Below are 15239 nucleotides of genomic sequence, written 5' to 3'. Positions count from 1 at the left end.
GAAACATGTATGGCATGCGCCAAGTTTTTGTGCATGTGCAATCTTTTCAGAAATGGAGCACGCAGATATTTAGTGTAAAATGTACTTAATGGTTATAAAGAATGTATGGATGAAACTTTGTAAAAAAATAAAATAATTAAATGCTATGTTATGTGCGGGAAATGTATGCCTAAATCAATCAACTTTCCTAATTAAAGACAATCTCCCTTTGTCTATTATACTAATATTTCCAATAGCCTATTTTAAAAGCCTACATGCATAATATAGTTCCTCCATGCCATTGAGGGGCGCATTTTCGTAATAAATAAATGCTATCGATAAACCCGGCCTCTCAGCCATGTTGAGAAATCGCTCAGCGCTGAGAGAGCGAAGGAGCTGCAGCCCGCCATTGTGTAGATTCTAAGCTCTGTAGAGAGACAGGGGCACTTGGCTAACTCTCAAATATAAATTTCATACACCCTGCCGCTTAAATTAAAAACCAATTAAAATACAAAGGCTCCAGTGAGAAAGACATGTCAGCCAGCAGCCTTCTTGAACAGGTAAAGAGAGTCACTTTCTGAATATTTACGAGGCCAAATTTCCATCGAAACGTAGCTAGTTAGGATAGCTTGTTCCATAGACAGTGACTCTCTGTAGTGCAGTAGGCCTGACCACCTGCTAAAGGACTGACTGGTGAATATACATTTCTTCATTTATTTTTCCCTTCCTCTTTTCTCATAAATCAAACCTTCATGAATCACCTGGACCCAATCCAGAGACCGAAAGGCCAAGGAAACAAAGGTAAGCTATCGTAACATGACAAGTTTGCTGGCTCTGTATGCGGATCTTTTCCGTGTGGTGTGTTCGGAAACCCTCTTCTGCGTGCGCAGATGTGATGATGGCTCGCTAGCCAGCCAGATAGCAGGCCAGTATCACCAAAGCGGCCATTTAGCTTCTATAGTTGATTGGACACGTGAACAAATTTCCGATAAGTTGGTAGTACTTACTTAGCTAATCATTTAGTTGTATTACATTTACTGTCAGTTGTGCTAATACACCATTTTGTATTTTGAGGCAATCCGTCAGCGCTAGCTTTAATGTTAGCTAGTTAGCCTGGCTAGTTTGGGAGTTAGCTTGCGCTACCTAACTGAGATTACTCTACATTTGCAAACTAGCTGGCTAGGCATTTCTAAAGCCAGACATCTAGTTGGTGGTTTACTTAGTAGTTGGTTAAATGCTAGCGACTACCTTATTAATTTGAACCTTCCACTCAAAATAAAGCGGTTGTGCCTTGTAGTTCCTTGCTAGCTGGCTAACCTCGCGATTTAAAGGATTCTTCGCGCTCGTGAACATAAGCATGAATTGCCTGCCAATGACACGTCTTCGAGCATGCTGTTCTCACCGTACCAGTAGCTCAGCTATTTTCACAATAACCATTAACTTTAAATGTTTTGGTTCTGACTGTCAATATTTTGAGGTAACTTTGTTTACTAGCCAGGCCTGTTTTCCAGTTTGGCTATTCGTTTTCAGTTTCTGCTTATGTCAGGACGAATTGACACATGTCGGGCACAAATTAAACATATGTCATGACCCCAATCACTGATATTTAATACCAATCGATTGGGTTTACTCCTCGAAAGTTTCAGCTAGAAACAATATACTACAGCAACACCTCACCTATTTCCATTCCCATTGGTGGCTGTCAAGAGACTTATGCAACTGATTCACTGTAATAAACAGGCCGTTTTCGCATGTTTTAACATATACCGCAGCACCTGACACAATTCATGCCTATGGCCTACAGTTATTTGTTTTAAAGGTGGAACAGTAGCAATAGGTCTAGCCAACATGAAAGACAACTGTTGTCCAACTCAACCAATCCACATGCATTTGTTTATGCTACCCATTTTAGTGCATTAAAACAGCATATTGTGCCATTTGTGCCTGTGAACTGAAGTTGTGCAATACTAGGGATGTATTATTAAATGTAATGACTGCCTGACGCTTATTGTCATGCTCACCACCAACCGCAAGTGTGTAGGCCTATGACTAGTTGCAACAATTTCCACCTTATGCAAACCAATATATTGAATGTCTTACATTGATGTCTACTCCTCTTTTCCAGTGCAAAACGGAGCTGTGACCCAAAAGGATACTTTGAATGATGAGTTTGAGCCTTACCTGAACACTCAGGCCAGACAGGTGAGTACCACTTCCATCAGTTTGACTAGGCCACACACTGCTCCTAACATTTGCCTGCTTAGTCTGCCTTATTTATAGCATTCGTTCACGTAACATTTAAAAACCGCCTCAGTTTTAATATAAATAATCAGGATAATCAACAAGCTACATGACTCATAGGTTACGATGGTAAATATGCAAAACAGGGAGATTTTGCTCTATAGCTTTATAGTAAATTACTTTTATACTGTTGCAATTCATCATGTGTCCATGCCAGGGCATTTAGCGCAGAAAGACTCTTCTCTCCCGGTTTACTACGTAGTCCATTTGCTTTCCTAGAATTCCGACTCCTAATTAAACTGGCCTTCATCTTGTCGTAACGGCCTCGGTTGGCATCTATTATTGGGTGCCCCTCAGTAGAGTGGGCACTTCCCAGAAAAGTGGGCCACAATGGAAATAATGGAGCCTGTATTCCTCCAGTCAAAGGAATGCTGCATCCTTTTGTTGAGTAGCAATGCCACTGTTTCTCTTCATAAAGCAGTTCACTGGTGTGAAAATGGCCACTGTCGTCCTAGTCTAGGTGGCGAAAGAGGCTGAGGGAGATCCAGAAAAGGATGTAATGATTGAAATACAGTCAGCAGTCTAATTAGTGTTCTTCTCTCCGCAGAGCAATGCCTATACGGCCATGTCAGACTCCTACATGCCCAGTTACTACAGCCCTTCCATAGGATTCTCTTACTCCCTGAACGAGGCAGCATGGTCCACCGGCGGCGACCCCCCCATGCCTTACCTGGCCTCGTATGGACAGCTGAGCAACGGGGAGCACCACTTCCTGCCCGACGCCATGTTCAGCCAGCCCGGCCCGCTGGGCAGCAACCCCTTCTTGGGCCAGCACGGCTTCAACTTCTTCCCCAGCGGCATCGACTTCTCGGCCTGGGGCAACAACAGCTCTCAGGGACAGTCCACACAGAGCTCTGGCTACAGCAGCAGCTACGCCTACGCGCCCAGCTCGCTAGGGGGCGCCATGATCGACGGACAGTCCCCCTTCACCCAGAACGAGCCCCTCAACAAGGCCCCCGGCATGAACAGCTTGGACAGCTTGGCGGGCCTTAAGATTGGCAGTGGTGCCGGGGACATGGGGGCGCCCAAGGTGGTGGGCTCCGGCCTCCCCGGGGGACCCCTGGGTCACGGCCACAGCCAGGTGTCTGGTGGAGCTCCCAGCATGCCACTGCCCCTCATCTCCATCGCCCCCACCAAACCCGCCTCCTGGGCGGACATTGCCAGCAAGCCTGCCAAGCCGCAGCCGAAGCTGAAAACCAAAGGGGGCATAGCGGGGACCAACCTGCCCCCTCCGCCCATCAAACACAACATGGACATCGGCACTTGGGACAACAAGGGGAACATGCCTAAAGTGTCCACCCCACAGCATGCGCCTATCCCCAGCAACGGGCAGCCACCCAACCAGGCCTCCCCTCAGCCCGGCGCCACGGTCGGAGGGACCCCGCAACTGCATCTCAGCAACGGACAGTTGGTGGCCCCTTCGGCCCAGCTTGGGCAGCACCAGCTCCCCCCCAATGGGCAGCAGGGCATGGGGGGGCAGCTGCAGCTCTCCCAGGGCCCCCCGCCTGCCACCCAGCCCCCTCAGCCCACTCGCTGGGTCCCTCCACGGAACCGTGCTAACGGCTTTGGGGATGGCGGGGTGGGGCAGTCTCCCCCCAACGTGGGCGTGGTGCCAGTACCTTCGGAGCCCCACCCGGTGCTTGAGAAACTGCGCCTGGTCAACAACTACAACCCCAAGGACTTTGACTGGAACCCCAAGCAGGGGCGCGTGTTCATCATCAAGAGCTACTCTGAAGATGACATCCACCGCTCCATCAAGTACAACATCTGGTGTAGCACGGAGCACGGCAATAAGCGGCTGGACGCCGCCTACCGCTCGCTGGGTGCTAAGGGCCCCCTCTACCTGCTTTTCAGCGTCAACGGCAGTGGCCACTTCTGCGGTGTGGCGGAGATGCGCTCGCCCGTGGACTATAACACCTGTGCTGGCGTGTGGTCGCAGGACAAGTGGAAAGGGCGCTTTGACGTGCGCTGGATCTTTGTTAAGGACGTTCCCAACAGCCAGCTACGGCACATCCGCCTGGAGAACAACGAGAACAAGCCAGTGACCAACTCGCGGGACACGCAGGAGGTGCCCCTGGACAAGGCGCGGCAGGTGCTGAAGATTATCGCCGGCTACAAGCACACCACCTCCATCTTCGACGACTTCTCCCACTACGAGAAGCGCCAGGAGGAGGAGGAGTGTGTGAAAAAGGTAACGGCCTGCCATCCACCCACCTGGGGAAATGAATAGGCCCTACACCTTGGCTGTATGCTTGGGGGGAGGGGCATGGGAAGCCGTGTGTGTGCGTAAAGGTTCTGAGAGCATCTGGAGAGCAAATAATTGTTGGAGTTATGTTGTTGATGTAGATCATCAGTCACTATGCATGTGTTAATCTTACAATGTGCCATTCCTACAGAAAATGTAGATATGCCAGAAACAAAATGCAGTAAATAATATTTGTTTATATATATATATACACACACACACTACCAGTCAAAAGTTTGGACACACCTACTCATTCAAGGGTTTTTCTTTATTTTTACTATTTTCTATATTGTAGATTAATAGTGAAGACATCAAAACTATGAAATAACACATGGAATCATGTAGTAACCAAAAAAGTGTTAAACAAATCAAAATGCATTTTATATTTGAGATTCTTCAAATAGCCACCCTTTGCCTTGATGACAGCTTTGTACAATAGAAAATAGTAAAAATAAAGAAAAACCCTTGAATGAGTAAGTGTCCAAACTTTTGACAGGTACTGTGTGTATTTATGTATGTGTGTTCCATGTTACTTTCTTACTTTTAAAAAGTGTTGATCAGTAGTGTCTGTATGAAATTGAATGTATATTTCCAATTCGGTATTTAATCAATGAGCAATTTCACATTTTTTGTTCTGTTGGAAATGTATAAGGAATTGATGCATTTTGCATAGGCATTTACAGTTGAAAATGATGCCCTCTTTGCCTGAGCTGTGGTTTCTGTAATTATTTAGGAAATGGTTCAGATGCTTGGCTCACCAAATCAATGCTCTAGGCCAGTAAGGCCACTATGTTCCTATATACAATAAAAAGGTTTTTGCAAGAATCAAGTAAACCAAATGCTAAATGCCAGCAGTCACCCTTGTGACCACCAAAATGCATTTTGTTGACCTTTTCTAGTGACTCCCAAAATAATTAGAATATTCATTATTATGCTCAGTCTTTTCCAAAGGCTTCTATTCACATATGAAATGCATGTTTACATTGGCCCTTCAGTCTAAATGGCCATTGATGTATGTTCATCCTTTGTTTGGAACAAATGCTTGCTCAATGTACTAATGTTGATGACTTCCACTCACAGCAGTGCGACGTGACTTGTTTTGAAGATGATACATTGAAGGCCATGTTAGCAAAAGCTGTCTAAGTAGGATGATAACATATTCAAATCTTACCCTACAAGGTCCGGATTACTGCTGATTTTCTTTTTTACTTAGTCATTTATTGCACCCACCTGGTGTCCCAGATCTAAATCAGTCCATGATTAGAAGGAAATAATGTGGGGTGGGGGGGGGGGGGAGCAGTGGAACTGGCTTTGAGGTACAGATTTGAATTTGAGGGGCCTATAGGCTAGCTTGGGTTCTGACTCCTTGCCAAGCTGTGTAAATCATAATAGATTGTCAGAAAGGGTTACACTCACTGTAGTTCTGTAACTCTGTATTACCGACCCTGTTTTTATACGGACTACAGAGTGCTTGTTTGTCAGATCTGAGATGTGGAAGCGGCTTTCTTTACATCAAAACATAGGCCTAGTTATTGGGTTATATTGGACAGTCCTGCCTGCTGTTGCAACAATATGTTGCAAATTTAAATTCTGCCTTGTATGTTTCCTTCAAGCTTATTTTGCTGAAACTCAAATCATGCTTCCTTACATGGTGCTATCTGATAACATTTGATTTATTTTGGAACTTGAAGCGTAGCGTACTTTCCCATCAGTAACTTCACATTGCATGACTGCGGTTGTGTGCAAAACACGGTCTGCATTATTTACTGCGACAAGGAAACTGCTCTGCACCTGGGGGTATTTCTCAGAGAAACTCCCCTGTAAATATTACAAAGACTCAATATTTACTAGTTATCAAAGATCAATGTATAACCAGTGTTTTTATCATTTAATTAAATATATTAACTCTTATCTAGAAAAAACGAGATGCGTGTTAATCATAGTTTTGTGGCTAACACATTGATCCCGGTGATTACCACTGATTTGGTATTGATGTAATATCAACATGCACTTAGGTTCAGAATTCAGAGTAGAGCTGAGAGGCATGTGCACTAGGAAGGCGATATACTGACAACTCAAATGAATGTTCCTTGCTGTATAATGTAACAATGAAACAAAATATTAATGTTTTAGATTCCGATCATGGTTGACTGATTGCGATTCAAATGTAATTTTTCATCTGTCCACTTAAAGACCACAAAGTCAATTTTTGTAAATCAATTGAAAGTTGATGCATGTATGCCTGAGATCGATTGAGGCCTCACATCCTTCCTGTTTTGTTCCAAAACTAAAGCCTGATGTTTTGTGTTACCAGGTGGAGGTCCAGGGAAGCGAGCCGTACCCCAGCAACCCAAACCCCAGCAGGAGTCATTACAGACTTCAGGTAACACGCCCTAGTGCTCCCACCTACCTCTCGTCCTCTTGTACTAACCTTTTTGTATGGATTTTTACTTCATTAGGCCAGGTAGCCTAGTGGTTAAGAGCGTTGGGCCAGTAACCAAAAGGTCGCAGGTTCGAATCCCCGAGCTGACTAGGTGAGAAATCTCTCTGCTCTTGAGCAAGGCACTTAACCCTAATTGCTCCTATAGGTCGCTCTGGACAAGAGCGTCTGCTAAATGACTAAAATGTAATGTTATTAATGGGGTAGTGAAGTCAAAAACATGATTTACTGTTTTATTGCTGATATTTCCACACAGAGGTCGAAATAACACTCTGAAATTGTGAAAATGATCATCATGCCCTTTCAATTTAAGCTTTTTGAAAATAATGCCTGGAATTTCAGCTTGTTCAGGTGGGATGGTATTTTTGGCCCACAACATGACCAATAACCAGTTAACTTTTATTTGCATACAGTGCCTTCGGAAAGTATTCAGACCCCTTGACTTTTCCCACATTTTGTTACATTACAGCCTTATTTTAAAATTGATTAAATAAATATAAATCTTCAGCAAACTACACAAAATACCCCATAATGACAAAGCAAAAACAGTTTTTTACAAATGTTTGCAAATTTATAAAAAACAGAAATGCCTTATTCACATAAGTATTCAGGCCCTTTGCTATGAGACTCGAAATTGAGCTCAGGTCCATCATGTTTCCATTGATCATCCTTCAGATGTTTCTACAATTTGATTGGAGGCCACCTGTGGTAAATTCAATTGATTGGACATGATTTGGAAAGGCACACACCTGTCTATATAAGGTCCCACAGTTGACAGTGCAAAAACCAAGCCATGAGATCGAAGGAATTGTCCGTAGAGCTCCGAGACAGGATTGTCTTGAGGCACAGATCTGGGGAAGGGTACCAAAACATTTCTGCAGCATTGACGGTCCCCGAGAACAGTGGCCTCCATTATTCTTAAATTGAAAATGTTTTGGAACCACTAAGACTCTTCCTAGAGCTGGCCACCTGGCCAAACTGAGCAATCAGGGGAGATAGGCCTTGGTCAGGGAGGTGACCAAGAACCCTATGGTCACTCTGACAGTGCTCTAGAGTTTCTCTGTGGAGATGGGAGAACCTTCGAGAAGGACAACCATCTCTGCAGCACTTCACCAATCAGGCCTTTATGGTAGAGTGGCTAGACGGAAGCCACTCCTCAGTAAAAGGCACATGACAGCCTGCTTGGAGTTTGCCAAAAGGCACCTAAATGACTCTCAGACCATGAGAAACAAGATTGTCTGGTCTGATGAAACCAAGATTGAACTCTTTGGCCTGAATGCCAAGCGCAAACTACAGAGATCCTTGATGAAAACCTGCTCCAGAGCGCTGAGGACCTAAGCACACAGCCAAGACAACGCAGGAGTGGCTTTATTATATCTGTTTTGGGCTTTTTGCGGTCAATTTGCTGTCTACTAATAATTTGTAATTATGTTTGGGCCCCTGACCATCCGCGCAAGAAAACAACGGCCCGCGGCTGATTCTAGTTGATCCCTGCTCTAGAGTCTAGACGATCTTATCTGCTAATCAGGGCTGTGTACATAAACATACGGAACAAAAATATAAACGCAACGTGCTATGATTTCAATGATTTTACTGAGTTACAGTTCATAAGGAATTCAGTCAATTGAAATAAATTCATTAGGCCCTAATCTATGGATTTCACATGACTAGGAATACAGATATGCATCTGTTGGTCACAGATCCCTTAAGAACCAGTCGGTGTCTGGTGTGACCACCATTTGCCTCATGCAGCGCGACACATCTCCTTCTCATGGAGTTGATCAGGCTGTTGATTGTGGAATGTTGTCCCACTCCTCTTCAATGGCTGTGCGAATTTGCTGGATATTGGCAGGAACTGGAACATGCTGTCGATCCAGAGCATCCCAAACATGCTCAATGGTTGACATGTCTGGTGAGTATGCAGGCCATGGAAGAACTGGGACATTTTCAGCTTTGTTTCAGAACATTCAATTCTCTGTTAACGGCTCTGGTAGTAATTCCTACAGTCAGCATGCTAATTGCACACTCCCTCAACGTGAGACATCTGTGGCATTGTTGGGTGACACAACTGCACATTTTAGAGTGGCCTTTTATTGTCCCCAGTACAAGGTGCACCAGTGTAATGATCATGCTGTTTAATCAGCTTCTGACTGTGGTCCTCTGTAGCTCAGCTGGTAGAGCACGGCGCTTGTAATGCCAAGGTAGTGGGTTCGATCCCCGGGACCACCCATACACAAAAATGTATGCACGCATGACTGTAAGTCGCTTTGGATAAAAGCGTCTGCTAAATGGCATATTATTGATATGCCACACCTGTCAGGTGGATGGATTATCTTGGAAAAGGAGAAATGCTCACTAACCGGGATGTAAACACATTTGTGCAGAACATTTGAGAGCAATACGTTTTTTGTGCTTTTGGAAAGTTTCTGGAATCCTTTTCTGTTCATGAAACATGGGACCAGCACTTAAGATGTTGCGTTTTATATTTGTATTCAGTGTACCTGACTTCGTTGCTAATGTATAAAAGAATGAGCTACCAAACACGCTTTGAGGTCCCTCTGGTTTCGACCAATTTAGGTAAGTCCTCCTTTAATTTTAGTGCCCCCCACTGTTGGAATAACCTACAAAATTCCTTGCATCTTGATTCCCTGGTGCCGCTAGGGCAGTTTAGGACTCTGGTGTTGAATGAATTAATTGAGGATTTCAATTTTGATTGTAGTGGTTTATTTGTTGAAATTGTGGTTTTGAGGTTGTGCTTTTATTTGTAATGTACATTTTTCACCCTGTTTGTGGAAATGTTTACTTGGGTCACCATTGGGAGTGAGACCATGGTCTCAATTGGGCTCCCCTGAATACATTTTAAGTTTTATATATAAAAATGATTTCACTATACACTGCACAGAGATTTTGGTGCATGCCAGAATTAGAAACTTTACGGACGTGTTGGTTACATTTTGGTCTGGAGAACACGTGGAGAGTAAACCCAGCCTAACAGGCCTGCTACAGTGAGGGGGAAGAAAGTATTTGATCCCCTGCTGATTTTGTACGTTTGCCCACTGACAAAGACATAATCAGTCTATAATTTTAATAGTAGGTTTATTTGAACAGTGAGAGACAGAATAACAACAAAAAAGAAAAACGCATGTCAAAAATGATATAAATAAATTTGCATTTTAATGAGGGAAATAAGTATTTGACCCCTCTGCAAAACATGACTTAGTACTTGGTGGCAAAACCCTTGTTGGAAATCACAGAGGTCAGATGTTTCTTGTAGTTGGCCACCAGGTTTGCACACATCTCAGGAGGGATTTTGTCCCACTCCTCTTTGCAGATCTTCTCCAAGTCATTAAGGTTTCAAGGCTGACGTTTGGCAACTCGAACCTTCAGCTCCCTCCACAGATTTTCTATGGGATTAAGGTCTGGTGACTGGCTAGGCCACTCCAGGACCTTAATGTGCTTCTTCTTGAGCCACTCCTTTGTTGCCTTGGCCATGTGTTTTGGGTCATTGTCATGCTGGAATACCCATCCACGACCCATTTTCAATGCCCTGGCTGAGGGAAGGAGGTTCTCACCCAAGATTTGACGGTATATGGCCCCGTCCATCCTCCCTTTGATGCGGTGAAGTTGTCCTGTCCCCTTAGCAGAAAAACACCCCCAAAGCATAATGTTTCCACCTTCATGTTTGACGGTGGGGATGGTGTTCTTGGGGTCATAGGCAGCATTCCTCCTCCAAATACGTTGAGTTGATGCCAAAGAGCTCGATTTTGGTCTCATCTGACCACAACACTTTCCCCCAGTTCTCCTCTGAATCATTCAGATGTTCATTGGCAAACTTCAGACGGGTATGTATATGTGCTTTCTTGAGCAGGGGGACCTTGCGGGCGCTGCAGGATTTCAGTCCTTCACGGCATAGTGTGTTACCAATTGTTTTCTTGGTGACTATGGTCCCAGCTGCCTTGAGATCCTTGACAAGATCCTCCCGTGTAGTTCTGGGCTGATTCCTCACCGTTCTCATGATCATTGCAACTCCACGAGGTGAGATCTTGCATGGAGCCCTAGGCTGAGGGAGATTGACAGTTATTTTGTGTTTCTTCCATTTGCGAATAATCGCACCAACTGTTGTCACCTTCTCACCAAGCTTGGCGATGGTCTTGTAGCCCATTCCAGCCTTGTGTAGGTCTACAGTTTTGTCCCTGACATCCTTGGAGAGCTCTTTGGTCTTGGCCATGGTGGAGAGTTTGGAATCTGATTGATTGCTTCTGTGGACAGGTGTCTTTTATACAGGTAACGAGCTGAGATTAGGAGCACTCCATTTAAGAGTGTGCTCCTAATCTCAGCTCGTTACCTGTATAAAAGACACCTGGGAACCAGAAATCTTTCTGATTGAGAGGGGGTCAAATACTTATTTCCCTCATTCAAATGCAAATCAATTTATAACATTTTTGACATGTGTTTTTCTGGATTTTTTTGTTATTCTGTCTCTCACTATTCAAATAAACCTACCATAAAAATTATAGACTGATCATTTCTTTGTCAGTGGGCAAATGTACAAAATCAGCAGGGGATCAAATACTTTTGTCCCTCACTGTATGTGAGACACTCATTCAAATAAATTACACTCGGGTTCTATTTTCAAGAATTCTATGCGTGGCTCACGCCCGAGAACACTTGAGAAAGTGTCTCACTTTCTCCTCACGCTGGCAAAAAATTACACTTCCAGTGTAAAACCTACTGTTTTCCTGCTCCCCTGTTAGACAGCCACCTTTGTTTTGGAATCAGAGGACATTTCATCAAGTTAAATTCCCTTTCTCTCAAGTGATCAAAATGCAGATGTACTTTGACATTTTGTGCTCAATGTACTCTTGACTGAATGAGGACAAATGGCCCATGTCTTGCCCTGGATGACTATTGCAAATGTCTGAAAAGGTGATCAGAACTGCATGTTGTAGGCTATACACATCCTGTTTATGTATTCGTGTAGAACTACTCGGTGGGACTGTTGGGACCTGGTGGTAGGGAGATGTTTAGCACCAGCAGACATGGGGCTTGCTTTTAAACATAAAAACAAAACAAAAAATGCAATTTATAATAATAATAATAATAATATGCCATTTAGCAGACGCTTTTATCCAAAGCGACTTACAGTCATGCGTGCATACATTTATTTTGTGTATGGGTGGTCCCGGGGATCGAACCCACTACCTTGGCGTTACAAGCGCCGTGCTCTACCAGCTGAGCTACAGAGGACAAGGACATTTAAAGAATGACAAACTCCACTCTTAAATCCATTGATGGGAGTATAATAATTATGCCCACTGGTTACATTTTAAAATTGGATCTAAAACATTCTGAAAAGCCCTAAATCTCTAACGTGTGTCATGTTTTGATGTGAGTCCCCAAACTGAACTCTTCCTGTTTTCTCTGTGTCCCACAGGAGCGCCAAGGACGTGTCAAGTAACAGTTACTGCTTTGGGCAAAAGACTGCAATAGCCCCCACTTTCCACCCCCATCTCACATTCAGATCTTTCAAGAAATGCAAAATGGGGGGGATTAACCAAGGACAAAAAAAAAACTAAATGAAGACTTTCTTGATTTCTTTTTACTTTAAAAGACTTACTTCGAACTTGTAGTAAAAGAAAAAGAAACGATTATTCATAGGACTACAACTTAATGCATAGTATCCTTAGGTGAATCTCTTTTGCCCCACCCCATTCCACTACATATGCTCTTTTTTTTTTTTTTTTCCCTGGTATGCATTTCTTTTATCTTTTTTTTTTACATTGATCATCTGTTTTTACAGTCCGAGAGCAAGTCTGTAATTCTTCTCACACAAAATTCTATTGGAAATGTTTAGTGTCGGCTACTATTAGTGCCCGGAAGTGAAGGCGGGCCGTTTGCCTAATTTCTTTGTAAACCCCTCCTGTGGAAGATTAAAGGATCCAACAGGACGCAGAGGGGTCTCCTCAGTGGATATTTGTCGTCGTGGGTACTTTCATCGCACCCTGCAAGAAGTTTGTTTCCTATGCTTCCATCTTCTGTCATAAAAAATAACTAAAACGAATGTTTGAGATTACCCTATTTTTTTTTTTTTGGGGGGGGGGGGATTGAAACTAAAACATTAAGTTTAGAGCCTTGGTCATTGTATAATTATTTTCTAGTGTACAATTGTACAAAACGGGGCCCTGTTTGCAGTCTTCGGAACTTATTTACCCTCTTTCTTGGACCTGTTCATTAATGTTGCTTTCCTCTCACCATATTTGTTTCTTCCTCCCCTTCCGTTTTCTTAAAGACCGCGCTGACGCGAGTGGCCTCGCCCTCACTCTTTCTATTAATCAGTTCAAAGTAATAAATGTGGTATACTCAGCAAGAACTTGTGCATTCCCCTTGTTTGACTGTAAGCACTTCTTGTCATGCTGTGTGCATCCTTTTTCTCTATTTAAGGGTAAATGAATGTTTTATTACTTGGTAATTAAGCCCTATACCCTCGCACTTAATTCTACCCCTAACACCCCTCTTGCACCACTATCCCCATCCACAATGCGCCCCCCCCTTTCTTCCCCCTCCCCAGCTGGCTGCTCAACCATAACACCACCACTACTCTCGCAGAATGTCAATGTTGGTGTAAAAAATAAGGTCCTCTTTCAAAAACGACTGGCTTTTAACTGTGGCATAATAAAGATGCTCCACAAAAGTCCAGTTTGCTATTTTCTCTTCTTGAAGCGAAGCTATGGGAGTTTTGTTAATGACAGCTTTGTTCATTGATTAGGCCAGTAGAATATTGAGTGGTATCTGTAGGTGTTTCCTATGTGCTGCTGTTTTCATGCTTGTTGTGATCTTTTCATTGTGCTCGACTCTGCATCTGTAACTACTACAACTCGGGTCAATGTCAAGTATGTAACTGGAGGCTCAGAGGAGGCATTGGAGTGAATTTCAGCCTACATTTTGGGCATTTCAGTCTCAAGGGAGGTTTGGGTTTTGTAATTGGAGATGCTGAACATGTAGGCCTATTTTATGACGCAGTCTTGCTGTTGAATATGTTAGTGAAACAACCTGTATAGCATTAGCACAGACGTGAGAAACATGCTTTCCGTATCTTGAATTCCCCAAGGTGCAGGGTCACTCGGTAGGACTCTGTTTAGGATCATCAGGATGCTATGTCTAACTCATCACTCGCACATTATGGCCCTTGAAATTACAGACCTCATTTAGTGTATGCCATAATTTTCAGTGTAAGTACTATAATTAATCAGTCATACCTTGAAGTTATCACTGATCTGATGTCAGATTTGACCTGCAAAATATTGGCCTACTACTAGAAGTCTTGCTTATCAAAACATGTAAGATCAATGATTTACCATACTCAAATGGTGTGAAAAGTATTCTGACAGGGCTAAAGACTCATGTCAGTTCAAAAAGGTTAGAGACCAAGTGCTCTCCAACCTATGTGTTAGATCAGGGGTGTCAAACTCATTCCACGGCGGGCTAAGTGTCTGCAGGTTTTTGGTTTTTCCTTTCAATTAAGACCTAGACAACCAAGTGAGGGGAGTTCCTTACTAATTAGTGACCTTAATTCATCAATTGAGTACAAGGGTGGTGCGAAAACCCACAGACACTCGGCCCTCCATGGAAAGAGTTTGACACGTGTTAACTGCAAAGTACCTCCAGTGAAGTCCTCTTTCTTCTATAGGTTTTGCGTACCAATTATTATGTTTGCTATATATTTTGCCTATTGTCACAATGTATTCTCAATGTGAGTCCCTTCATGCAGGTGTCCTCAACACATACTGGTGATTAATCTGAAAATCAAGACTCTTTGTCAGAGGAGCGATACCTCACAGACCCCCCATCCATCCATCCAGCACACGAGTCGGATTGTGCTTTAAGCCTTTAACACTTCTTCATGTAGCCTATTTTGCAGCCCAATTCAGATTTTTTTTGCCCAATTATTGGTAAAATAACTATGGTCAAAAGATCTGAATTGGAAGGGTTAGTAACCATGGCCTTTGTGTGCATTGATTACGTTGAAACACGTTTTTTGGGGTGCAAGAGCACGTTCACTAGCCTCGCAAGTCGCCTGGTCTCATGAATGGTTCGCTACCACGGAATCATAGCGGTGCCGTGTTCGCGTCATGACGGAAACTGACATTTCTGACTTGCCAACCTGGACGGAAGATTCAAATCCAGAGTTTCCCACTTGGGAGGTACCATAATCAACCAATAGGAAGCTCTACGCAAATAACTTTTGTTCATGTTAACTCTGAGGTCCTGAGTTTC

The 15239-nt window shown here is 43.6% G+C and overlaps 1 protein-coding gene across 1 annotated transcript; it reads left to right on the top strand.

Annotated features, from left to right (window-relative positions):
• The first annotated feature begins 357 nt into the window (after window positions 1–357).
• Window positions 358–14005, top strand: LOC121545127 (YTH domain-containing family protein 2). Its single transcript, XM_041855541.2, has 6 exons — window positions 358–539; window positions 756–780; window positions 2105–2181; window positions 2828–4471; window positions 6840–6908; window positions 12400–14005. Exons 1-6 carry the CDS (start codon window positions 513–515, stop codon window positions 12421–12423), a joined length of 1866 nt encoding a protein of 621 aa, XP_041711475.2. The 5' UTR covers window positions 358–512; the 3' UTR covers window positions 12424–14005.
• Window positions 14006–15239: the final 1234 nt, after the last annotated feature.

This window comes from Coregonus clupeaformis, chromosome 29 (assembly GCF_020615455.1).
Source record: "Coregonus clupeaformis isolate EN_2021a chromosome 29, ASM2061545v1, whole genome shotgun sequence".
NCBI lineage: Eukaryota > Metazoa > Chordata > Actinopteri > Salmoniformes > Salmonidae > Coregonus > Coregonus clupeaformis.
Note: the sequence above shows the minus strand (reverse complement) of the source record. Positions and strands in the feature narration are given on the sequence as shown.

Bases quoted from the DNA above. Each gene is read 5' to 3' on its own strand.
- LOC121545127 (XM_041855541.2), top strand. From the start codon at position 513: ATGTCAGCCAGCAGCCTTCTTGAACAG. The intron at 540-755 runs GTAAAGAGAGTC...GACCCAATCCAG, and splicing joins CCAGCAGCCTTCTTGAACAG to AGACCGAAAGGCCAAGGAAA. The intron at 2,182-2,827 runs GTGAGTACCACT...TTCTCTCCGCAG, and splicing joins TGAACACTCAGGCCAGACAG to AGCAATGCCTATACGGCCAT.